At 32.1% G+C, this 27,772-nt stretch overlaps 5 protein-coding genes across 5 annotated transcripts in view; 3 read left to right on the plus strand and 2 right to left on the minus strand.

The window, feature by feature from the left end:
- The window catches only part of LOC125857134 (WD40 repeat-containing protein HOS15-like), a 281,455-nt gene that overhangs the window by 11,953 nt on the left and 241,730 nt on the right, over positions 1–27,772 (plus strand). The window lies entirely within an intron of this gene.
- LOC125857141 (low-temperature-induced cysteine proteinase-like) lies at positions 10,127–14,568 on the plus strand. The gene is made up of 5 exons (XM_049536822.1): positions 10,127–10,662; positions 12,820–13,055; positions 13,163–13,303; positions 13,612–14,061; positions 14,147–14,568. The coding sequence occupies exons 1-5, from the start codon at positions 10,173–10,175 to the stop codon at positions 14,243–14,245; spliced, it is 1,416 nt and encodes a 471-aa protein (XP_049392779.1). The 5' UTR covers positions 10,127–10,172; the 3' UTR covers positions 14,246–14,568.
- LOC125857152 (probable carbohydrate esterase At4g34215) lies at positions 15,996–17,725 on the plus strand. The gene is made up of 2 exons (XM_049536833.1): positions 15,996–16,682; positions 17,436–17,725. Exons 1-2 carry the CDS (start codon positions 15,996–15,998, stop codon positions 17,691–17,693), a joined length of 945 nt encoding a protein of 314 aa, XP_049392790.1. The 3' UTR covers positions 17,694–17,725.
- Positions 19,499–21,466, minus strand: LOC125857147 (protein RICE SALT SENSITIVE 3-like). The gene is made up of 7 exons (XM_049536828.1): positions 21,211–21,466; positions 21,068–21,121; positions 20,833–20,964; positions 20,637–20,745; positions 20,394–20,435; positions 20,247–20,303; positions 19,499–20,140 (listed from the first exon to the last, which is right to left on the minus strand). Exons 1-7 carry the CDS (start codon positions 21,354–21,356, stop codon positions 19,616–19,618), a joined length of 1,065 nt encoding a protein of 354 aa, XP_049392785.1. The 5' UTR covers positions 21,357–21,466; the 3' UTR covers positions 19,499–19,615.
- On the minus strand, positions 23,488–27,253 carry LOC125857161 (protein RER1A-like). Its single transcript, XM_049536843.1, has 3 exons — positions 26,696–27,253; positions 23,946–24,126; positions 23,488–23,827 (listed from the first exon to the last, which is right to left on the minus strand). The coding sequence occupies exons 1-3, from the start codon at positions 27,049–27,051 to the stop codon at positions 23,774–23,776; spliced, it is 591 nt and encodes a 196-aa protein (XP_049392800.1). The 5' UTR covers positions 27,052–27,253; the 3' UTR covers positions 23,488–23,773.

Genomic DNA, 27,772 nt, shown 5'->3' on the forward strand with positions numbered 1-27,772 from the left:
TGGTGAAGCTCCTAAAAGTCATGGAATGCACGATTTAGGGATCTAATTTAATCTATTACCAGAAAATCACAGGCTTAATTTTATAGCACTTTTTTTCCCGAGTATATATATTTAATTAAAGTTGAATTTGAGCCAGTCTTTTTAATGGTAAAAATTGTCAAACCACTATGTCCAATTAAGTTGATCAAGTTTTTTCTTCTTTTAATATTAAAAAACTTGACATTTCATATTGGAGAAATAAATAATGGGAGAAAATGAAACTCAACAAACATATAGGTAAAGCATGGCTTCTTTTAATTTTGTTTATCAACTCTTTTTTTTGTGTGTGTGTATCTTTTTTCTATTGTTTGATGTCATAGTCATGGCATGCTAAATTAAAAAGAGATATATATTACCAATTAGGGTTGGACATAGTTTGGGTCAAATTGAATTCCAAACCAAAATTTCTTTTCTTTTTTTGGATTTTTTATTTGAATTATGGATGTAACATGAATATATTATTAGGATATTTATTTTTTTCAAGAAAAAAAAACTGAATTTATAGGCTGAATATCAAAAAATTGAAAAAACCAAACCGATTAATTAATTTAAAACCAAACTTAATCTGAGCCCATCCAAACTTATTCTTATTTAATTTTAATATTAATTTCTTAAATACAATTTTTTTTTAAAAAAACTCAAAACTAAAATTTTCATATTTAATCCGAACTGTCGGAATGCCCTTTTCTAATACTCTATTACTAATAATCCAATATTTAATTCGGAGAAAAGGGTTTGAAATATATCCGAACTTTGACCGAAATTACTGTTACGATACCAAACATTGAAAAGGACCTTTTACCCCTGCACTATTTAATAGTGCATTTTAAAGGTATATATGTGCCCACATGAGCACATATATACCTTTAAAATACACTATTTCCATAAATTTGGTGTCGTAACATCATTTTCGGTCAAAACTGAAATATTTTTCAGACTCTTTTCCCTTTAATTCGCTTTGAGTATTGCAATTTATTTGTGCTACAAAAAGTAGGATGTATGAAGTATTAATCACAATCACATGTAGATTAATATTCTAAGTACGTAAATTGCCGTCATTATTTCACATTTCATTGTATCATCCAATAAAATCTAAAGCTTTACTTGGAAGATCCCATAAAATCGGGTTAGTTATGATATTGGGACAATTTGTTTGACTTTAACATAATTCATTAATTAGTTTGGAAGAAGATTAAAAAAAACTATTGTCCCTAAAACTAATCGTGGCCATAGGTACATTGTCTGATTTAACAAAGTAAGAAATTAAAATACTACACTAACTAATCGTGATTAAGAGATCGTTTGGTATAGTATATTAGAAAAAACAGTATATATATTACTGAGTTTATCAGTTGTGCAGGTAGTTTGGATAACTCATGTAGATCCGGTTTAGCATAAACTCGATCTAAGTTGCCGAATTCAAATAATTGAACTGTAAAGCTCGGTGATCCATTTGGAAATATTGAAATTCTTGGAAACAAACTAGTTGTCCCTAAAACTCCGAATGTTTCTCCGCTTTCTTCAGGGAGATTATAAATATATCTTGTAAAAGCAAGATATTCTTCTTCTTTCGGATTTTGTCTTCCAACCTGAAAAGAAGAAAAAGCTTTTGTTCCGGATGGAACCTTGATAGTACTTCATTTTGGTTTCTCAGAGATAATTTTTTCAACTTTCGTTGAAGATGCCTTCGCTTCTTCTTTTGAAGAATTGACCCTTTTTTGAATTGCTTAGCTTTTACCTTTGTCCTTGGACTCAGGTTTCGGCATATCCATGGTTACCGATGAGATGTTTTTGGCACTGGATGCTAGTGGGACATCTCCTGCCACTTTGTTGGTATTTATATTCCCTTCAGGATTTGAATTTTTTTTGGGCATGTGTCCAAATGTTCACATAACAATAGAAATTCGTTCATGTTTTCAACTTGATCTTCACTGAGTTGATTGATTTCATATTGCATCTTTCTTGCTTGTTTGGACAAGTATATATATATACTCACACACATTAACTTTGTATATTACTAGTACTTTTAATGTATGCATTAACATAATTGAAACTACGATTATCCATCAAGTTTTTTTCAGATCTTTTCTACCATATTTGTGGATGGTAGTATTCTTTTTAATAGAAATTATGCAATGCATTCTATTTTTAATACACCAAACCAAACACAACATAAGAAAGAGTTCCAACATAACTAATACACTATGCTCAACACCATTCTTATACACCTTATCAAATAAAGATGGATCAACGCGAGTTTAAGTTAATTAGAAACTTATATTACTATATATAATAAGTGGAAATATCTACTACTTAGCACATGACAAGTGTTGGATGATATGTGCTTAGATAGTGTTGTACATTCTTCTTTTATGGTTGTACCTTTAAAATTTATATTATTGGACAATTTAACACCATTAATTACCTACCTCATTTGGGCCCATTTATATATATATATATATATATATAATAAGTGAGAATATCTACTACTTAGTACATGACATGTGTTGGATGATATACGCTTAGATAGTGTTGTACATTCTTCTTTTATGGTTGTACCTTTAAAATTTATATTATTGGACAATTTAACACTATTAATTACCTACCTCATTTGGGCCCATTTTTTTATTTATATATATATATATATATCAACCAAAAGCTAACAAGATTTTTAGTTACATATTTATTATTTAGTTAAATAATAAATATGTCTTGTTAGCTTTCAACCAAATGCTAACAAGATTTTTAGTTACATATTTATTATTTATCTAAATAATAAATATGTATTGTATGAGCTATTTATTACTCATTCCTTTTGAATTTATTAAATTTTGATCTAACACATAATTTATGAAAGTAAATTAGATTTTGAGAAAAAACATTAAGTGATGTTTGAAGTTGTTCAAGATTTTCAAAAAGACACCTTAACTTTGCGTGCGTCCTATTACCCCACAAAACATTCAAATCACAATAAATACACATTTTTTACACAATATTTCCACTTTGGACAAAAATCTCCTTCGAATGTGCAATTTCTTAAAAACAAAAAGTCGGACCCATTATTGATGTATTGAAGGATGCTTTGGTAATTTCCTATGATGAATTCGTTTTGTTTGTTTCTTTTAAATTTATTTTACTATACTAAATAATTCTATAAAATATTTTGAATCATGATAATTAATTACTTTTAAATATTTAAAAGATATAAAAATATATAAAAGATCTAATTGACTCTTCAAATTTTACCGGTGACACATAAATTGGGACAAATTAAATAATATATATTATTTGAAAATTTCTTAGAAAGTACTATAAATTACAGTAATTAACAACTAGAAATATTTCAAAGACAAAAAAGATTGATTGAATCTCAAATTTTTTTTAGTACTACATAAATTGAGAAAGAAGAAATGACCTCTATTATTTGAAAATGGCGTAAAAGTATTACAAATCATACAATAAGAATTAACAATTTAAAATTTTAAAAGACTTTAATGCTTTATACTTATTCTATTTCCTCTTTGGACAAAAATATCCTCCCAATATGCATATTTTTATAAACAAAAAGTGGGACCCATTATTGATGTATTCAAGGATGCTTTGGTAATTTTCCTATGATGAATTCGTTTTGTTTGTTGTTTAATTTTTTTTTGAATAATTGTATAAAATATTATAAATCACAATAATTATTTACTTAAATATTCAAAAGATATAAAANAATTCCTATGATGAATTCGTTTTGTTTGTTTCTTTTAAATTTATTTTACTATACTAAATAATTCTATAAAATATTATGAATCACGATAATTAATTACTTAAATATTTAAAAGATATAAAAATATGTAAAAGATCTGATTGACTCTTCAAATTTTATCGGTGACACATAAATTGGGACAAATGAAATAATATATATTATTTGAAAATTTCTTAGAAAGTACTATAAATTACAGTAATTAACAACTAGAAATATTTCAAAGACAAAAAAAAATTGATTGAATCTCAAAATTTTTTTAGTACTACATAAATTGAGAAAGAAGAAATGACCTCTATTATTGAAAATGACGTAAAAGTATTACAAATCATACAATAAGAATTAACAATTTAAAATTTTAAAAGACTTTAATGCTTTATACTTATTTTTTTTCCACTTTGGACAAAAATATCCTCCCAATATGCATATTTTTTTAAACAAAAATTGGGACCCATTATTGATGTATTCAAGGATGCTTTGATAATTTTCTTATGATGAATTCGTTTTGTTTGTTGTTTATTGTTTATTTTTTTAAAAATAACTGTATAAAATATTATAAATCATAATAATTATTTACTTAAATATTCAAAAGATATAAAAATATGTAAAAGATCTGATTAACTCTTCAAATTTTATCGGTGACACATAAATTGGACAAATGAAATAATATATATTATTTGAAAATTACCTAGAAAGTACAATAATTTACAATAATTAACAATAGAATATTTTAAAGACAAAAAAATTGATTGAATCTCCAAATTTTATTAGTACCACATAAATTGAGAAAGAAGAAATAACCTTTATTATTTTTCAAAATTGCGTAAAACATATTACAAATCATACAACAATAATTACCAATTTAGAATGTCAAAAGACATAATTTTTTTTTTTTACCATAGTAAACAATAATTAAAAATTTAAACTATTTTAAATTAATATTAAAGTTTGATTAACTCTTTAATTTTGTCTTTGTCACATAAATTGAAACAAAAAATGATACTTATTGGGCCCGTGCTAGCACGGGCTCCGATGTCTAGTCGTTATATAAACACAAACTTTTATTTTTATTTTTATATATAAACACATGTTACACGCCTATTAATTTATACTAGTATATGTTTCTAATAATGGCTTCCTATCAAGTTGCCAACATATTCTACCTAGTGTCACAGACTTAGAGTCTCACTAATGCTCCGTGCGGCACTTGACAACTTATTCACGAATCTTTCACGATCTTGTAAGCTCAAGTAAGCCCTTTGAAACTAAGATCGCTAAGAGAATGAAAAGGAAGACTTAGAGAATTTTGGGAAGAAGGCTTAATTTTGGGAAGAAGGCTTATATTGCTTGGAAGAATGCTTTACACTTTCTTTCTTGGTTGCTTGCTTGGATGGTGCCTTGCAAATGAGGGACACCTCTATTTATATTACCTCCTAGGAACTAAAATGTAATTAATATTTACTTTACAAGTCCCTAAACTATTTACACTTTGGTCCCTCCCTAGAATCTTCTACTAATTCTAGGAAATTCTAAAGCTTTCCAAGAAAATATCTAGTCCCTCTTCTAGAATTCTCTACACATTCTAGAGAATTCTAAGGCTTTATTGGAAACTATCTAGGACCTTCCATTGCCTTCTAAGTTATTCTAGAGAATTCTCTAGCCTTCTTGAATAATCTAAAAGGTTCTAGAGTCTTCCGAAAACCTCTCCACAACTCTAGAACCTTCCGCCCCTATTCGGACACAAAATTTCATTGTGATGTGGCGGAACGTGACACTAAGGTCCATTCTTAAATAAGTAATGGCCCATAAAGATTCATTGATGTACCTGCTTTAATTTATGATAAATTATGGTCCTACCGACTTCCCTATAACAACTTGATATTTTTGTTCAATTAAAAGAGCCCGCCAATTTTCTCCTTTCATTTTTATTTATTTATATTTGATTTGTCACATGATTCTTTCAAAGATAACAAATAAATAGATAATTTACTATATCACTCTTATTAATTATAAATTATCTAAATATATTAAAAAATGAATGATACTTAGTGTCAAGGGTAAAATTGACATAAAATATTAAATTATCTTTTAATTTTTTAAACCGGATAAATAAAGTTAAACAAATATATTTAGTATATTAAATAAATAAAAATGGATGAGAGGAATATTTTATTACGTATTTAAATGTTCAATCAAAGTTTTAACATAGTTTGAATAACAAAATAAATATATTGGTCTCCCATTCTTTTTTATGTTTTACTATAGCCTATAGGCTGGTGGGAAAATGGGGATTTGCCAAGCTGTAATGGATTGAAAGGATAAAATACTGAGATAATATCAAGTTAAATATTAATGGATACTCTATTATTGCTATAAAATAGAGATATTAACAAGTTCTAAGCCTAACAAAACAAAAAAAGAAAATAATTCTCTTTAACTATCTTTTTGTTTCGTTCACATGGTGTCTGAATCTGAATCCTCCTCAACTCATATAACCTATTTTTTAATTGTTATTAAGATGCTTGCTTTAGTAGGTGGCATTATTAATAGGCCAAAAACATAAAATGATTGTTGGATATAAGTGATGGAATGAATCGAACATGATAACTAATCCCTCTTTACTTGATGGAATGAAAGATGCGTCAGATATTATCGTATAAACAATTCGGATATAATATAAAAATATAGATTGATATCACTAAATGACATTTTTACGTGATCAATATTCACTCATTGTAAAGAATTCGGGCGGAGCATTTTTAATTGATTAATTTTTTTTTATCTTTGTAACACACTTATATGATACTTTGATCCCAAGATATACAACAACAATACATTTATATTCCCGTGTTCCAAACTTTTCCTATTTACCAAGTCTTTGTCTCATAGCATTCACTCACTAAATCGTTCTCAATTCGGAGGCTTCGCCCCCCGACTTACGGCATTTACGCTATTACTATTGTGATGTGAGTGGTTCAAATTGATTGAATCTTTCTCAATCATCCTGGCCGGAACTTGTATGCAGCACTTGTACGGAGTATAAAGGCTTGGAACTCTTTTCTTATCTGAATCTTAAGGACAGGACCCTACCCTATTCTCGAACCCTCTGCCGAGCTCTACCCTGCCTGCATTTCCTTGTGTTTTGAAGAGGAAAAAAAATCTCTCTACCTGCTGCCAACAGTCTTTCTTCGGAATTATCTGAACGGGTCGATCCTCCCATCCCGTTTGTTTTAGCAACTTATCCTAAGGTCTCCTCGCCAAGAGCTCCCCGGCGACGACAGAGGAAGCAACCCGTCTGCTGTGGCGGGGCGACTTTTTTCTTTCACAATAAGACCTGGACGATTATCCCTACCTTCGGTAGCTTACGAGTTTACGTCCATCCCTGGTCGGGTACAGTTTCCTTTCGATTTCTCCCTTGTAGCCGTTACCCGAATTCGCGCAAGTGTGTCCACACCCCCCAAACTTACTTGACGAGGAATCCTTTCTCGCGAACAAACACAACCCTTACACACACCTAGGAGCACCCCCTCTTGCATATCCATACAAGACCCGAGTAGGCGGGTCGAGGTCCTACGAGGTACCCATTACTCAGAGTATCCTCCCAAAAGGAAAAGATGTGTCTGTCAGGTTCGGTTCTTCTTAGTTGGGTTGGGCGGGTTCGACCAGAAATGCTATGCTTACACACAAGACTACCCCTCTTCCCGAAAGCTTCACGGGGACTACTTTAGGACGACGGACGACCGCCCGTAGGGGGTTTACTGCACAAGGCCCCTGCAGAGGAAAGACTTTATCCCAGCGAATAGAAGATACTCAGCTAAGATACTCAATCAATAACGGATTAATCATACTCATCCATCATAGAAGATTACAAAATTATAAGACATATTGATACATTTGATGTATCTTTAATTTAAGATTACAAAATTTAATATTTTTTTATTTTTTTAAACTTTGCGTCAAGTCAACATGTCAAACAAACTTAAACAAAGTAAGTATATATTAGTCATGGTATTGTTCAAATTTAATTTTATGTTTGATAGGATTTTCAACCTATGTAGTAGTTATACACCCTTCCAAGAAAATAAAATTTTATTTCCTAGAATTTAAACCTGAACCTACTTATTAAAAATAATGAGGCTAACTTATAGATATAGTATAGAGATAACTTTGTTCTACTGCAGAAACAAGGCACATCATATTTCTTTTTCCTAAGATGGCCTAATTGAAATACCACAATTTAACGTAAGTTTTTTTTTTTCTTCAGTATTACACAATCAATCTGTTTAACCTGTTATTATAAATTAAAGGGAAAATTGTATATAATAGCAAATTATTAATTCAAATTAAATGTTATAATCATAGTTTGATTTAATTGTATCCCATAACAAACTGTTGCTATTTCGCTTCTCTCCTAGTGAATCTCGCTCGCCACTCTTGTTCTTGCTGGGCAGTCTCCTTTGCCTCTCTCGTTTTTATACAAACACAAATGTATAAAATGTTTATATTTGTATAAAGCAAGAGAAAATTGTATATGTACATATATTTTCGTTCCCTCTCTCCCCTCTCCCAGATCTTGCTCGCCACTCTCACTCGCCTCTCTCACTTATACAAACACAAATGTATACATTGCGTTTGTGTTTGTATAAAGCGAGAGAAAATTATATATACAAATACAAATGCATATATTTTCGTCCTATACAATTATGATTATACAAATACGATCTTCCCCTGCCCAATTTTCCTATGTCTTTCTCGCTTTATACAAACACAGATTATACAATTGATCTTTTATATATGTATACCAAAACAAATTATACATTTGCTTTCTTTTATATATGTATAGCGAAATATACATATTTATATTTGCTATGGAGCACAATTATGCAAACTATAACTATAATATACAGATATGATTTTTATGTTTGCTATATGTGAAAGTTGTTCATAATAAAATATCATTTTACTAAGCTATCAATTACAAATACTATTATTTATTGATATTTACCTTATCATATTATTATTATTATTATTATTATCTTATTTTTGTTGTGAATGAATAGAACTTAAAAGCTCGAGTTAATATCTCAATGGTCACTCAACTTTGAATATAGTTTACACTCAATTTTAAGTTGTTCACTTGGAAAGTCACTCAACTTTGTTTTATAACTCAAAAGTCATTCAACTATTGATGTTTTACTTAGAAATTACACAATCAAAGAGAAAAATCAATTTTCCTCCCCCTCCTCCACCCCATCAAAAGTGGAGTCGGGATCAATTGAACTTGTAACTCCACCCCTACTTTTCAAAAGTAGAGTCGGAATCGATTGAACTTGTAACTCCAGTACTCCACCCCTACTTTTCATCAACCAAAGAATTTTTCTTGTCCATAATCTTTTTTCTTCTTTTTGCTTCTTTTATCTATATAATAATAAATAGTATATAATTTATCCCAATGTATTCCACATGGTATATAGTTGCGTCTTTCTTTTATCTTTTTCACCGTGGTAGGTTTGCCTCTCCCAAGAGTTTTTTGCCTTTAACCAACTTCTCACTCATTTCCAAGTTGCTTCCTATTTATAATTTCATTATATTTTATTCCACTTTCAATCCATTAATTATTAAGTACTAAAATACATTTTGAATTTTCATCCTTTTAATATTAGATGATTATCCATCTGATTTCATATCTAGTTGGTAGGATAAACTTCAAGGAATATCACTAAAGTATAGGCTTATACCACAAAAATAAATTATTTTTTTCATTCATTAAACTCACTTGACTATATTTATTTCAATTTAAAAGTTTTTTTTGGTTCATTACATAAAAAACACTAAACTATATTCATATCTTATTTAAAATATAGTTTGAATTGAAAATTACATAAATTCGATAGAAACTCATGGTCCACTTATTTTGCATTAAAAGATAATAAACTCATTTAACTATTAACCTTAATATCGGAGTCAATGATATTCATTTTTCTTCTACTATTAAATTTGAACCAAATGACTCTCAACTTAGTATGAAAATGATACTTTAATACTCTATATTTGTGAATTTTTACCATTAAAGAGAATAAAAATACACGTAGCAATTACTTAAAGATTAAATGTGCTCAAGTAAAATTTACAAACAATCAAAATCATAATTTATCAATACTTGAAGGACTAAAAATGCCAATTACCTTTCCTACTACTATCCTACTTGATCTTCTCCTCCAAGAAATACGTTCTTTTATATTTTCTTATTAAAAAAATAAATTAAATATTCCACTTTTATATACCAATTGTCGGAAATACCCTTTTCCCTTGCCTTTATAGTACAGTTGTTTCTCCACTACTTCCCATCTCCTTTTCCATACCTCAACTAAAACAATCAAACATGGCGATTCGTCTCTCCACTCTCACAATCTCGATCCTCGTAATGGTCGTGTCCTCCGTCGCCGTAACATCGGCGGCAGAGGACATGTCTATTATAAGCTACAACGACAAACATCACACGATCGGCGCCGGTCGGACCGATGACGAGGTCCTGTCTTTGTACGAATCGTGGCTAGTTGAACACAAAAAAGTGTACAACGCTTTGGGAGAAAAAGATAAACGGTTCCAGATCTTTAAAGATAACCTTAAATACATCGATGAACATAACGCTATGCCGGAGAAAAGTTATAAACTGGGTTTGACTAAGTTTGCTGATCTGACTAACGAGGAGTATAGGTCTATTTATTTGGGTACTAAGTCGGATGCTAGTCGCAGGTTGTCGAGTAGACAAAGTGATCGGTATGCTCCGAAGGTCGGAGATAGGTTGCCGGAATCTGTTGACTGGGTGAAAAAAGGCGTGCTTGTTGGTGTTAAGGATCAAGGACAATGTGGTATGTGTACCTCTTACTTGTTTTTGTTTCACTTTTTATTACTCCTTCCGTCCCATATAAATACATGAGGTACTTTGATTCGACACAAAACTTAGATTTCTAAAATTTATGGTCTAAAATGAATGATAGAAATTTGTGTGTAAATCATTTCATTAACTATAAAATAAATATTTTATAGTTAGATGGTTATTTTATATAAAAATGTGTAATTCTTTTTTAGACGGACTAAAATAGAAAGTGAGTCTTATAAATAAATTGAAACAGAGGGAGTAGTACTTTACTTATTTTCTGAAAAGTATTGATTATGATTTATGACTTTGTTGATTATAGTTGCAAGTGTTATTTATTTATTTATATAAAAATTCCGATATACTTCATGTGCTACTATTTAAATTTCAAACAAGGGTAAAGTACGGAATAATAAAATTAGCTTATGAAAAATTTATCCAATTTTTAGATGGGTTGATCTGTGCTAAAAATTAACCCAATCCCAAATTAGTGAATTTTTTTAGTTTGATGTGCTAAGAGAAGATATTACTCCATTTAAATAATAAAATAGCACATCTTGAGTTATGCCATTTCAATTCAAATACTTTTGGATAGATCCTTTACTAATTCAATCTATTTAAATATTTGAGTCAACCTATCTATCCATGTGAGACCTTAGCTATATAGACTGAACCTCAATGGACAATTTATTTGACCTATTATTATTATTATTATTGTTATTGTTGTTACTACTATTATTATCCATTAATTTGAATTAATACGAAAAAATCTCCTCAGTGAATAAAACACTAGGTGATTGCTTATTGAGAATTTGAATTAAAAACCTCTAATAAGGATTAAATAGTATAATTGATCCTTCATTATTAGATAATAAATAGTAGATACATATTACATATTAGAAGGAGGAAATGGTTTAACCTGCATATTTTACCGTTCGAATAGAAAAACAATAATCTCTTAACAAATATTATACTTTATTTTTAGATCTTTATCTGTAAAAATAAAAATAAATTTTTCTCGAGAAATTTAACATATAATGAATCACAAAATGAATTGACAACCAAAATAATCCAAATACTCTTTGTTTTAATTGCTTCTTGTCTTTTGTCTTTTTCTTTTCACCGTCATTATTTATGAACACCAACTGGTCAAACGTGATAACTATAAACAGTAAAACTTGCAACATGAATCATATATGATAGAAAAAGCCTATGTTATTATTACTCATCAGTGACTAATTTGTATTGTAAAAAGTAATGTTCGAATGTGCAATTATTAAGGGATATTTATAAAAAGCAATTTGTATTTGTTAGAAAATTGTTTTTTTTTTTAATTAAAGTTATTGGTTCAATAATTAATTTTCTCAACTCTATCATACCTAATATTCCATTTGTTATTCTTAAATAATATAAGATTAGGTAGCATTCCCAATTACACTTTTGGTGGGGGAGGTGACAAGTACATATGGAGTTGGGGAGTTCTTTTATGCTATTCTAATCGAGTGGGTACATGTGTTCTCCTTCCTACTCGAGAAACAATTTGTTTGACCCAATGGGAAATTTTCTAAGAAAATATTATTCATGTTTTATTTTTCCAAGAGTCTAAACTATTTAAAATTTAACTTATGTTTAGAACTATATTTCTAAATTTGTATTGAAATAAGAAGAATTGCAACTTATAGTATTTTTAGTATAGTTTTTAAATAGCTTAAGTTTAATTTTAAATTACAATTTAATTTTAAAGATTGATCAAATTGACTCTCAAAAAACAAAATGTTACAATTATTATAGGACAGAGGGAATTGATGAGTGTTTCCCATTCGTTGGACTACTTCCCTAGCTTTTGATTCCTAATATTTTGATCTAAGACTATTTCTATTTAATTTTTTTAAAAAAAGTAAAATTCCCATCTTCTGAATAGAATTAGTTGGTACCTGTGTTTTTCTGGTGCCTAGAAGCCAATGTATGGATCTGGCCAAACTCAATTGCTTGTTCAAACTCTATATTTATATTTAAAAAATCACTAAATATACTTAGATTTCATTGTCCTAGAATTTAGACCAATAAAATTGAAGTTCAAATTCTAGCTCTGCGATGTCTATGTTGGTAGAAAATGTAATTTAATTTACACGTTTGGAAAATGAAACAGGGAGTTGCTGGGCTTTCTCAGCAGTTGCTGTCATTGAAGCAGTAAACAAGTTAAAGACTGGAGATTCGATCTCATTATCCGAGCAGGAGCTGGTAGATTGTGATACTTCTACTAACTCTGGTTGCGACGGTGGTCTCATGGACTATGCTTTTGAATTCGTTATAAAAAATGGAGGACTCGACACTGAAGAAGATTACCCCTACACTGGCAAGGATGGAAGATGTGACCAAACAAGGGTCAGTTAATCATTCTGAGCCTTTTAAGGGATTCTTGGAAATGAAACTAATTTACCAAGTTATGACGATTAAAGAATTTTTTTTATTTTTGTTTTAAACAATTGCAGAAGAATGCCAAGGTTGTCACCATTGACGGGTATGAAGATGTTCCTAAGAATGATGAACAGGCAATGAAAAAGGCTATTGCAAGTCAACCCGTCAGCGTTGCTATTGAAGCTGGTGGCAAAGACTTCCAGCACTATAAATCGGTAAATAATCTTTACTTCAGACTGTCCTAGTCGTTTATAAAGATGTCTTTTGATCGAATTAGGTAGTGTTCTTGTTTCAATCAAGGATCTAATTACGTACCTAACCAACATGATTTTTTGTATGATCATATTCTCATGCCTCAGAGGTAGATTGAGATGGACATGATCAATGGGTACCTAATATTTTAGGCACAAAACATTTAAGTGAAAAGTCACTATAAAGTCGACAAATATTTCCATAATTTCAAATAGTGTTAAGAACGTTATATACATGTTAAATTTAAATCTTGAATCCACGTGTGCTGCAGGGCATCTTTACTGGGAAATGTGGTGCAGCAGTGGACCATGGTGTGGTTGCAGTGGGATATGGTAGCGAAAATGGCATGGATTATTGGATTGTGAGGAACTCGTGGGGTGCTTCCTGGGGAGAACATGGCTACCTCAGGATGCAGCGAAACATTGCCAACCCAAAGGGTTTGTGTGGTATTGCTACAGGTGTTTCTTACCCTGTCAAGACAGGCCAAAATCCCCCGAAACCAGCTCCATCTCCTCCATCGCCAGTCAAGCCACCCACTACTTGTGATGATATGTACAGTTGCCCATCAGGAACAACGTGCTGCTGTGTCTACGAGTACTATCACATGTGCTTTGCTTGGGGTTGCTGCCCTATGGAAGGAGCTACTTGCTGTAAAGACCATAACAGTTGCTGCCCACATGATTATCCTGTCTGCAATGTTAAAGCCGGCACCTGCTCAATTGTAAGTGATCCCTACTTTGTAATTGTATGACACACACAATATGATGGTTTCCTTTATTAACGCGATTTTGTTTTTGTTGGTACAGAGCAAGAACAACCCTCTTGCAGTCAAAGCAATGTCACACATTCTTGCCAAACCTATTGGATCCTTCAGCAATCAGGGAATGAAGAACACTTTTACTTGAAATGTCTCCAATGGGAACGCAAATTCGCCCATTATGTCCGTAACACTGAATTTGCAAAACCTCATTTCCAGCTGAAAGTTTATAGACATAGGTGATTCAAAAAGCAGAGGATAACAGAGTTGCTGCTGCTGCTGATTTCTGTTTAGTGCTTGTCTCAATGCACTAGAACAATATTGAAAGAAGAGTTCATTGTTCTCCTGTTTCTGATTTATGTAAATATTTCCTTATTCCTTCATCAGGATGACTAATCTGGTACTTTCACCATGTAGTTTATTATTCCATGTGGTGCTTGTATTTTCATTTCACTAATAATATCAAAGACTGCTCATATCTTTCGATACACTCTTTCTAACCTCTTTTTGCTCGTATGTTATAGCTATCACAAATTATTTGTTATTTTAGAAGTTAAATATTATTTTTTTCGTTTTACCCTTAGTAGGAGAACTAGGGGTGTGCACTATTCGGGTTAAACCGAATAACCAAACCAAATCAAACCGAATTTTTATTTGGATTGGTTTTGGATTAATAAATTATTTTGTTTGGTTTTTTGGTTTGGTTTTGGATTTAAAAAAATAAAAACCGAAAAAACCAAATTATATCTATATATATGTTTAGGTTTAGAATTAAGTTGGAGTTAACCACTTTTGTCCCTTTTTGGTTATTGCCTTTCACGATGATTACATTTACATTTTATGCTTGAACATCTATAATAGGTATACTTGTAAGTATTGTGTTTTAAGTTTTTCTTATGATTTATATTAGAAAGTATATTTAAGGGATTCAATATTATTACTTTGGTTATGCTATTAATTGTTAACATAACCGAATAACCAAACCGAAAAAAACGGACCGAATAGAGGAAAATCAAACCAAACCAATTTATTTTGGATCGGATTGGGTTACACTTTTACAAAATCAAAAACCGAAAAACCGAATGCACACCCCTAAGGAGAACACAAACGTTTCAACTGTGGGGTGATGACACATAAGTAGAGTAAATATTGAATAAAAAAGAGATTATGTCTACATAAACAAGGATAAAATATACAAAAACTCTTCCTAACACATAATATTATTTAAGAGACGTGTAAAAGAGAAACACGATAAAATATTTGAGACGGAGAGAGTAACAAACTTAAATAGGCGCACAAACCTATTGAATAAGCCTATTTCAAGAATTCATTGTGCAGATTATTTTCGCTTAGATTAATGCACCCATTGTCAAGACAGATTACTCAACATGGGAGTTTTTTCAAAGACATTCCATCTAACCTCACTAGTGTAAACTGATCCAGGATTTAAGCTCTATGAATTTAATCCGTAAAATTTTTAGAATGATCATATTTTCAAAATAGTAGGTTCCAATTTTAGTACTAAATTTTTATGCATAAAGTTATGTTTCACGTCAAAAGTACTAAATTTCAGATGAACTAGGTGCGGTAACGCTTCATCCGCCTATCCTATAATAAAAGATGCAAGTATCCTCTTAATTTGGAAAATTTATGGTTCATGCACTAATTTATCCTCTGAGCATGAAGCCTATATATGTTAATGCATATTGATCAGATTATTCCATCTAAGAGAAAAAGTTCCATTATAACCAAATCACACAGTCATTTCTATTTAGCATTTTGCTAGTAATTTTTTTCTTTAATTATGGATTTTCTAATTAATGTCTGGTGATTATTCTTGCTTCTTCCACCACAAGAACAATTGAACAAGTACAACTCTAGCTGGGACAATATCGAAAATGAAGATGAAGATGAAGTCGATATTGTTCAATTTCAACAAGAAGTTACAATATGCATCTGAAGAAATATTGTTAATGTTGATGTTTGTTTTTCTTCTGTTTTACTTAAGGTGGATTAGAAGTCATAACTATCAACATCATCTACTAATTACAAATCGAAGCACAGACAAATTGAACAAACAAATATTCATATTAGCAGGACAAAGCAACATGGCAGGGCAAGGAGGTGTACACAACTTTACATGGGATGGTATAATACCTCATGAATGTCAACCTAATCCAAACAATATTCTTCGATTAAGTGTAACTATCAAGTGGGAAATTGCACATGAACCTCTTAATTACGCAGTTGATTGTCTTCATAATTGTGGAGTTGGTCCTGGAATGGCATTTGCTAATGCAATTCTTAAACAAGAACCAAATTTTGGAGTTATTGGTTTAGTGCCATGTTCTAAATCAGGTACTGGAATTCATGCGTGGATTCGTGGAAATATGCCTTATGATCAATTGATAAGTAGAGCTAAGTTTTCTCTAAAACATGGAGGAACAATTAGAGGATTATTGTGGTTTCATGGTGAAAGTGATACAAAGGATAAGTATACAGCAAGATATTATAAAGCCAAAGTGATAAAGTTCATTCAAGATTTACGCGATGACTTGAATTCTCCTCTGCTTCCTGTTATTGTGGTAAACAATATATGCTTCTTTTACTATTTTGGTTCATGACAACTTCTGTCGCTAAACAACAACTAAACCTCCACTAATCATAGTTAACGACAAAATTGTGATGGGTAATCAAAAAATCATGTTAGCTACTGGCTATTTTAGCGATGAATTTCATAGCTAATTCCTGTTATTTGTGTAGTATAGTTAGGTTTCATTTTATTATTGTGCTTGCAAGTTGCAACATTTCTTGAAGAATTGAACCTATACATGCTTTTGAACAAATTCTTAGCTTTAGTGAAGGTATAAGTATCAATTGGAAAACATTATTGTTCTAGTTTTCTCTTTCAAATGTTTTTTGTGTAAGATGATAATCCTTATTAGTTAACACGGATTTAAGTTATATATATTGACTGTGTAATTATTTTATATTATCTATGCTATTTAGCTTAGATATAACATGTTCTTGCTCTATTTTTGTGGTTCTCATTTTTCAGAGTTACCTATTTTTCTAGTCTATCATATGAAAAGTCTTGATAAATGATATGAAGAGTTATCGATTGTTGTAGTTCAATTTCACCCAATGATGTAAACAACATATATACTGTTAACGTACATAACTTAAACTCAATCGAAACAACTAGAATTCATTTTCAATTTTCTTAAACCTATAAGCAATGGTGAATAATTCTTACACTACCATTGTATTTCAATTGGTTATAATCTGCATTTTTTTTTGTTTGTAGAGAAGTAAACTAAAACACTTATTTTTTGCAGGTTGTTCTACGTTATCCAAAAAAACCATTTGATAGAAAATTTAAATTTGTAAATGTAGTGAGACAAGCACAGATGGATATTGATCTTCCAAATGTAATAAAAGTAGATGCTAATGGTCTACCAGTGGAATCAGATGGCCTTCATCTCACAACTCAAGGCCAAATCCAACTTGGTAATATGATGGCTCAGGCATTTCTCAACACCAAATTTCAATCTCTTAAATTTGATTCCAACAAGATTTATCATATGAGTAGCTAGTAGTCTCAGTCTATGTTGCTCGAACCCTCCAAAAATGTCATCAAGTATGTGTCAAATTGTCCAAAAAAGTAGAGCATTTTTTAAAAGATATGACACGAGTGTAACAACAATTTTTTAGAGGTCCGTGCACTCCACTTTTTCTTTGTTAAGATTGTTCCTTTTGATACAAAATTATTCGTAATGGTACAAGTTACATAATATACTGATATTTTGAACCTGATTATGAAAGTCGAGTTAGAATTTGAAATTTATGGTTTAAGATTCTAGTTCTTTTAAATTATCGGATACTAAATGAATAATTTGTATATATATAATATATTTAATTAATTTTTTTTAAGATAAATACATATTCGGACTAGAGCTACCATTACTAAAAAATCACTATTTTCCCACTGCCAAATGTTCAATAATTATTCCCATAGATATTTTGATTGAATCAGTGAAAAATAAAATAAAAATAGAAGTTTTTATATGAAAAATTAGAAAGTTTTCCAGTATTTCAGTGAAAATCTGTTTTCAATACTTGATTCGGTCGAACCTTTAAACTGTACTCTAATTATGCACTCTCTAAGGAAGTAACGTTTTCGTAATGTAGGGACCCTTTGAAAGAGCATATATAAAACAACACGTATTATTAAATCTGTACTCACATTTTCATGGAATATAATTAGCATCTTGTCCCCAAAATAGTGAAAAGGAAAAAAATATCAAGGCTAGGGACCATCCATACTGTCTTTGTGCTACAATTTTCTTTGCTTTGTCTGTCTATTTTTGATTGTTTTAATTACTTTCCAAGATTAACACTCATATATCATAATTACTTCCTAAATGTAGAATCTAATCTTCAACCTTGCTTCCCTAATCTTTATTAATTGTCCTCCTAGCGTTTCAAATCAGTAAAACTGTCCTTATTTATAGTTTCATAAGAGACGTGTAAAGATGAAAGTGGACAACTAATATGAGACGGAACGGAGGGAGTACTAACATATTTAGTGAATGCATTGGTCCAGAGCTGGTCCTTTTTAATAATTTGGTGTAACTGTTTTTTTATTTTAATTAGAAAAGTGGGAAACAACTAACAAGTAGGGCAAAGATCAACATCGAGCTGATCTAACCAGTGATGTGATATGTAGTAATTAAATTCTTGAATGGAAAGACACTAGGTGACAATCATTTATGAAAACTCTTTCAAAGGACAATAATTCTCTTCCTTTACCTTACTTAGAACCTTAGAATCGGGGCGGAGCTAGGATTCTGGTTACACGTTCAACTCAATCCATTAGTTTTGCTCCGAACTTTATTTTTGTCTTAAAATATTCATTCAATGTATATAAGTTATTAATTTGAAACTCATTAACTTAGAAGTTAAAAGGACTAAAATCCCGAACTCATAAAGTCATAAACTTCAAATCCTGGCTCCTTCAACTCTACAGTTCGAAAGTGGTGCACAATGGCAAACAACGGGAAACAATGACATATTCAATGTGATTCTACGAGTGATGTATGAGGTAGGGAGAACCTGGTAGAGAGATGACCAATTTATGTAAAAAGACAATGACATAAGCCTACAACGGCCTCAAGTTAATATATACATAATAATTGAGTTCACATTCAAATATTTATTGCTATCCACGGGATTTCTTAATACATGATAAGAGTTATTGAGTTCACGTGAATCGATAAATTACACTGTAGATCCGTCTCCACTAAAAAAGTAAATCCAAACAATATGTTCCCAATTCTTAGAAAATGTATATCCAATAAATACTATGAACAGAACAAATTGTTAAAGATTACTATGTCAATACCATACAAACAAATTACTCAATACTTTATCAACAAGTTAAAGCTAATTAACAACCACCAAAAGGTCCCTATGTAATTAGACCCCATTGCAGTTTGTTACTTGCACTAAGCTGCAATTAATTTGGATTTGGAGCAGCCCCTCCTTTTCCCAACTGTCTAAAACCAACCTCAACTACCTTATTTTCCAGGCCTAAGTTCTGGTTTAAGGAAAATTGGTCATTTTCCTCAGCTGTCTCAAACTTAAAATGGCCTAATTCATCGACAACCTTGACATCCTTGCTTGTAGTGTTCCTCGTAGCTCTGTCGTGTAAAGAACTCATCTCATGTACTGCATTACCATAACAAGACGGTGCTGCTATAGGCATCGACCACAAAGGTAGACTAGCCATGGTTTGTGGGCTATTATAGCCAAAGTTAATAGACTTGAACGGAAACTCATGAACTCTTTTCGACCCAATTAGCTGGTTTTTGTCATCCATTTGATAATCCGTCTCGTTAACTAGAGTGACATTGTTTGGCTTGTAAGTATATGGATGTTTGATTGGCAAAAAAGGTCTCTGAATTGCATAAATGCCCGGTATGCTCTGAAGATAGCTGAATTTCCTCTGAATGCTTAATACTAGATTATGATCTTCAAATACCTATATGAACCAGTTATCAGTGAAAACACATGAATGGCGTAGGATTAAGTAGCGTTAAGAAGGAAGAAATCGCGTCAAGTAGCAATAGATACGAGACGAGAGACACCTTATTAAATGAGCCAAGCTGAATTATGCCTTCCCTAACAGATATAATAGCAATAGTCTGCCAAAATAACAGAACTTTCTTAAATTAAAATCTTTGAAATGACATAAAGAGTAATAATATTTTTCTCATTAGCTAAACTTTCATTACCTGAATGCCTGAATTAAACTGAACTCCCCAGGCTCTTGGTTGCTGGCAAAAAAAAGCAAACACAAAACTCATAAGGATTGTAAAAGGAGGGAGAGCGAGTTGAGCCGGTTCATCTGAACTCAATATTTTTGACAGGGACATAGATATATATGTGAAAAATCACTAAACGCGAAATAAATACTAAAAAGTTTAAATCTTGAATTCGCCATTGGTGAAGAGGAAATGAGAACTACTAGTGCTTACAGCTTCAATGGACATATTCCATGAGCAAATAAAGTTTGAATCTTTTTCATTTGGGGCATCTTTAAACACCCATCTGTGACTATTATCTGCTGCAACTTTGCCTACCAATCTGAAAATTTTATTACAAAGTTTAATACATGTGCTTAGGGAATTGCAGCTCATTCTACTTATTAAACAAGAAAATGAAATATCTCACCCTTCACCAAAAGAATAAACCTCATGAGACATTTTGAAGAAGATTTCAGGACCAAAACTTATCGTTACATATTCCCTTTTCGATCTTTCACATTCATAAAAGTCACAAAAACCATCTTCCCAAACAAGAATCCTGAAATAAAATCAACTCAAATTATTAGTCCAGAAATTAAAAATCACAAATACTACTAGTACATGTGACTCTTAGTACTAGCTCCTAGTACTAATATCATTACCAGTTTCTCTTGTTTCCTTTAGCGCGATCAAGCAAGCCTCCTCCATGATCCCATCTGCAACAAAAAATCAAGAACAATTCACTAACACTATTCTTCTTGTGTAATTAGTAATGTTCAAATTTTGATTATTAAAATGTGCTTACTTAGGTGGAGGGTAATTTCTTGGGACAATTCTCCAGAAAACAGCATAGACCCACTCAGAAGCATTAGAAGAAGAGTCAGAGCAAGTACAGAGACTTCTAAGTGTGTGTTGTAACAGACAATTTAGCATGGGGAGTCCACCTTCCATTTTCTTTTTTTTGTTCTAGAGAAACAAAAAGAACATAAAGCTGCACGGTGTTTTACTTCAAATCACAAAAGTTGTTGAGAGAAAAAAAGATGAATTTTATTGCCTTTAGTATGAGTGTGTGAAGGAAATTGATGAATTTAAGTGAAACATCTTACTTACAACTGTTTTTCTTTGTTTTTATATACACTCAATATTTATTTCGGGTTAACAATAAAGTTGTCTTCGTATGGTCACGAGTTTGAGTTGTGAAATCAATCATGTAGGCTTTAAGTCAGAGTATACTGCTTACATTATAGCCAGTGCCCAGTGGGGGGCCACCCTTTCGCTGAAAAATAGTACTGTGTAGATAAGTATTTTGTTCGATGCGTATCAGAGTAAATACATTATATATGTTGAATCCCCTTTACTTCTTCGTGCATCGTGCATTTTAACCATGGTGTAGTCCTTCACTGAATCCTGCATGAACACAAAATACTTCGGGCACCAGACTGACTTTCTAACAGAGGATATGATAGGCTCATTTACACTGTTAGTGATGGATGCAAGGACTGTCATTTTTGTGACAGAACTGACAGCTGAAAATAAAACGGCCCGTTTTATCAATTTTTTTAAAAAAATTCCAGGATTGCAATCCCGGGGACTTCGCCTTAACACCAACTCTACATCAGCGATTGTCAAGCAATTCTTCCAAAAAGGGAAATGTTTAAGCATGGCACTGCTTTATATTCCCGCATATCTAGAGACTAAACAAATTAGCTTACAAAAAAATTGGTTTTGTAGTATTTATTCTTATGCTAGGTAATTTGCATTCAAATAAGTTTTATAATACTGTACCTTTTTATGTTATATAGTAGTTAGTAGATTGTTGGGTTATGAAGTAAACTGCTATGTACTACTATTACTTAGCAATGAATACTTAACCAACTTTTTGTTCCCTTACCTATAGACCACAAACCTACCGTCTCCTTCTTTTTGAGATATCAATAGAGCATTTTATTCATCTCCAAAGTTGAGGGACCCCTCTATGCAATGCGACTTGTGTGCACTTTAATTATTATATTGAATACCTACCACCTCACACTAGCATAGGTAGCCGATATAGCTTTGTCCAATGATGTTAAATAGATGGGAAGAAATCACTAAACGTTATTGAACTCCGCTTACACAAATGAGTAAGCATATGATCACAATGCAACCCCCTTTTTAAGATTAATAATATCAGTAAATCATCTGTATAAATTGGCAACCCCCAAAAGAAGAACCAAAAGATTCCCAAGATTTGTACTTGGGATAGAGTCTGGCAAAATAAATGGTGGTCCTCCACCAATCTTCTAAAGTAATTGGCATTACATTCATAATGAACTAAGCTGAAAGTGACCCATTTCCCCTTTTAAATGCAACCATTCATTTTATACATTGCATCACTGTACAGACTACTAGGCTTCCCTTCTACAATAATGTTATGTACCAAATGTAGAGATAATTTTATACTCAAATCATACTGGGTTGGATGAATGCATATCAAGATCAAATATTATCCAGTCTGCTCAAGTTTAGAATCATATATTTGACTTGTCCTCAAAACTGAAGACCTAAGTATATTATAAATGGGATAAAATTCACAAGCAGCTACTTTTCGACCATGTAATTGAAAAGTAACCATCGACTTGAGAACAGCGCGTATCACATGGAAGACAGGTCTACAGACTTTGTGACTCTCCAAGCCCCTCACATAATAATTGTCCTATCTTTCCAGGATAAAGATTCCAATGACAACCTCTATTCATGCCCCTAAAATTGATTCTAATCTCCAACAGTAAAACTCAAAAAATTATATGCTTATACCATCCTTTTCCATCGTATAAAAGTGCTGCATCATAGTGATAGATTTCATTTTCGTTACACTAACACAGATTACGACCAGCAGAAATCCTATGGTTACCAGTAGTTCAATAGTGATCAAGAAAATATCTTCTACTAGAGATAAATCAAAATGAGAAATGGTACATAGGGCCTCAACCCTTGAAAGATTAGTTTTCACTGCTCTATGGTGCATGGCAATTTATAGGCAAAAATTTATATGCAGCACTAATTGACAATTTCACAAGAACTTCAACAGGGATGTGCAACCTGTTAGAAACTACTAAGGTTGAATTGAATAAGAGCGGTTCAAGAATGAGCTCAGAAAATGAATATTGACATCCAGAGGCTAGCTTACAGATAAACGAAAGAATCAAGATGCGTGGCAGCTTCTAGGAGAACTAAGTTTTATAATCTAAGAATTCATTGATAATCATATATTCAATGACATAACCCAAGCTCAGAAACCTATCTGGTGAAAAATACAGCCATCTAGGCGAATTTGTATCTAAAACAAATTCATTCCCCACCATAAAAAGCTCAATCTGCTTTGAACCTCAAGGTTTGGAAACAGTTCTCTCATCAGTTGATGGCGCTTTCTTCCCGTAACGCTGTAGAAAAGAAGTATATCCAATCATTTTCAGAATATTATGGGTTAAGTACAGAGATAATGCAGGCTGGATAATGTGAAAAGACACCAATGTAATAGGAGCTAAATTTTATATGTACCTGCTTGCCAAATGTGAAGGGCACATATTTATATTTGACCATGTGCATTATTTGCCTCTTCATCGTTGAAACAAACAGTACCAACCAATAGAATAACAAAATTGGCCAAAATACAGGCACATCAAAGGCACTGAAGAATGTCAACACAAAAGCAATGCAGACTGCTTTTGATAGTGAGTACCTGCCAAGTTAAAGTAAATTATGCCAAACTACTAATTCAAGAAGATGATATTGCCAACAAAATTTGGATGATGACTACGACTAACAGAAGTATAGGCAAATAAATGAAGTGCACAATGAAAAAGTTCTTCTATATGATTAAGTGATTGACTTCAATGGGAATCCTTGGAGTGCAACGCACCCAAGGGTGTGGGCTAGTGGTCAATGAAGTAGGTGCAAACCTTGGAGATTAGGGTTCAAATACCATCCACCTTAGCCTTGGTGGGCAAGGTTACCTAGTACATGTGCAAGTGGAAAGTAACCAAGCATCAGTTTATAATAATAAAGCACCTAAAGATATTGTGAAATAACAAATTTCAGATAACTAAGAGTGTGTAAAGGAGGAAGGTTAGAAGGAGTCTGCTCTCCGCTTGCACTGGCTGAAGCATATCACAAAAGCTCAAGGTCAACAATTCATATTCATCATGGCTACTAAAACTATTACAAACATCAAGATCAGGAACCATTACTGGGAGACAAAGAACTACTGGCTGGGAACCAAATAGACTTGGTGATCAGCATGTCTGATCAGAAGCTGGTCACCAAGTTTACTTTTCTTCTTCCAGACGATCTGAACATTTTGAAAAACATAAACTAATTTTGAAAACATGAGGACAGTTTGAATTAGGACATTTCCAACCTGTAGAAACTTATAATGATTGATTGACACACTGACCATCATGATAGAGCTGGTCAACCAATTAATGTGGCTTATGAGGAACATCAATTATTAGGAAATAATTGAGTTAGGGCTGTAGCTATGAGTGCTATAGACGGTCTAACAAGAGGAATGAAAGAGACTGACACAAGAGCCACTATAAGTGTTCAGTCGGGGATGGCCACATCATAAAACAAAAGCCAAGGACTATGGTACTGCCTCACTGAAAAACATTGACAAAATTGTACCATAAAAACCTATATAACCTAATAGCAGGAATGGACCAACATAATCCCATGATCAGGACAACACTTCTTGAATCCTATCTACATTTATTAACTGATTAAGATAAGTTGTCCCATATAACAGGGAGCTTCCAAATAAAATCACCTAAGTTACCCCATATAATCACAGAACTTCCCCATTAAATCACCTCATGCTAATAAGAAGCATTTGTCCTAGTTACATGAGTTCAATTCAACTCCAGTAAAAAGACATTGCAAGGAAAACAAGCTCATTCCGTCATTAAATTTAAAATATCTTGAAAATAAAGAAAGATATGGTAGGCAACACGAGGATTTTTATTAAAAAAATAAACGGTGGAGAAACAAGTTCAGTTGATGAATAAAACAAATGACATTATTTATACAGCCAATTCAGTAAACAGATCTAACCAAGCCCTGTGTAATTGCTTCATGCTCAGTGCAATCAACACATGATTTTTATCAGTAATAATACGTGAGTTTTCTATCCATTTATTTCATTTTTTTGTAAGTACGATTTTCCTATCTATCAAAGTTATGTAGGCAGTACAAAACAGCTAATGGTGACACTATTAATCTATTATCCTGTCATGACATGATTATTAGATCCATAATTGAAGCTAGGAAAAGAGTTCTAGGGCAGAATAAGGATGCATCATATTTTCACCCTTTTTTTGTACAAGGGATACAACACATTTTCATGCTTTTGAGCTTTGAGAGACTCTTCCGATAACTTGTACTGATTGAATTTAATGAAATCAGACATCCCAAGCTATCTATCTCAATCTCACACATAACATGCTGCATGATGGAGAAACTCATGTTAGAGGGTCCTCTTTAGTTATACGATACAAATCTGGATCGATGGAGTTAGTAGGTTCAAATGCTGAATAAATCAACCAATGTTGCATATTAATAGAGTGGAAGGTCAAAGGCACCACTGAAAAAAAATGAAGAAATACCAGGTCAAAACAAAAAAAAAAGTTAACTTGATGCCCCATTTGGTCTCAAGCTAATTCCTCCAAGCACTGTGTGTCTTAAGTTTGGTTAAGGTCATACTACAAAATAGTTTAAGAAAAGTAGTTTTCCTTCTTTCCACTCTGAATCTTCAATTCTTTATAAGATCCTAGATCATCATGTGAAGGCAGGAATAGGTAGCAATTAGCAAACAGATCAGAATTTTTTTTCAGCAGGGAATAAACTTCCATAACCATGAATATGCAACAACATGACTAAACTCATCAACTAACAACACTTCTCAGCAGATTCTAAAAATAACTATGCAGTGGAATGTACAAATTCTTATTTGAAAATGCGAATTCTTAATTTAGAACATAATCATCAGAATCCCAAAAATATAAATCTGACTTTTTAAAAGCAATCCACACCTTGACTACAACAAATCTTAGCATCAGATTTGATTTCCTACCAAAAATAACCATCAGATTTGATTTCTATTCACGCCAAAGTCAAAAATCAGAAACTAGATGAAAATCAAACTACATAATGAGATCGCAAAGCAGATGCATATCAAACAAATCTAAACTTCACAAGTATGCAAAAAAAAGATATGTAAATTGGCACATAAACGAGTGAGATGGATGAAGCACCAGAATTTAAATTCAGGAAGGCGACGAACGAAAGGGCGAAACTCATCGGATCCGCGAGTGGGAAGGGTAGGACCGTCAACTTCCGGATCGACTTGAGGGGAAAGGAAAGCAATAAGGAGCTGGATTATGTAGATTCCTAGGGCATATGTGATGATGTAGAAACCTTGAACCATGAACACACGAATAGCAAAGATGAAAGCGATCGTAGCGAAGAAGATCCACCGATAAAGGACGTGAGGTGTCGATTTATCCAAAAGGTGTTGATATCGCTGTGATAAGGTGAAGGTCCACTGAGACACGGCGGATGAAGTAGAAGAGGCACCGTCGCCGGCGACTGCTCCGCCACCGACGTCCATTTTTTTATTTTTTTTATTTTTTACTCTTTTGTTTTTCTTGAAGGAATTAGGAATTTATGGTATCTGAGAAAGACTGCGAGAGCAATGAGGGGAAGTTGAACAAGTCCGGATGTGCTTTAAACAGGTCATTTGTTTTTTCTGTTTTATTTTATGCTGTTATTTAATTTTTATTCCTCCATATAATTTTTTTTTTTTTATATTATAATGCTTCACAAATTATATTACATGTCTTTAAAAAGTATATACTCCACTAGCCATAAATTTAATAATTAAGAATAAAAATTGAGATCAGTTTATTTGATGAACAAATCATACCCTACTAGGCATAAAATTAGTAATTATTTATTAAAAATAAGATCAGCTTGTTTGACGAACAAATTATGGCAATTAAATAGCTTTTCAGATAGTGAAATGCTTTATTGGGCTTAACCTGGACTTAAAATAGAGGCCCACAATTCTAGTTTAACAGCTGATAACATTTGCATTCCCTGTCCCATTTTGAGTTATATTTATTGTGAAATAAGCATATTAAAGTGGTGGTTGAAGAGTAATCAGATAAAGAAGACATCAGGAATCAATGAATTTAAATTATAAAATGGTTAAAATGTTGTATATAAATGGAATGATTGAGAACACTTGAGAAGTCCAAAATGGAATGAGTGTCATGTAATGTGGTTGTTATCTTAAGTATTTTTCCGTGGCTTCTTCACTGTTGTATTTC

The sequence above is a fragment of the Solanum stenotomum genome, chromosome 2 (assembly GCF_019186545.1).
Source record: "Solanum stenotomum isolate F172 chromosome 2, ASM1918654v1, whole genome shotgun sequence".
Taxonomy (NCBI): Eukaryota; Viridiplantae; Streptophyta; class Magnoliopsida; order Solanales; family Solanaceae; genus Solanum; species Solanum stenotomum.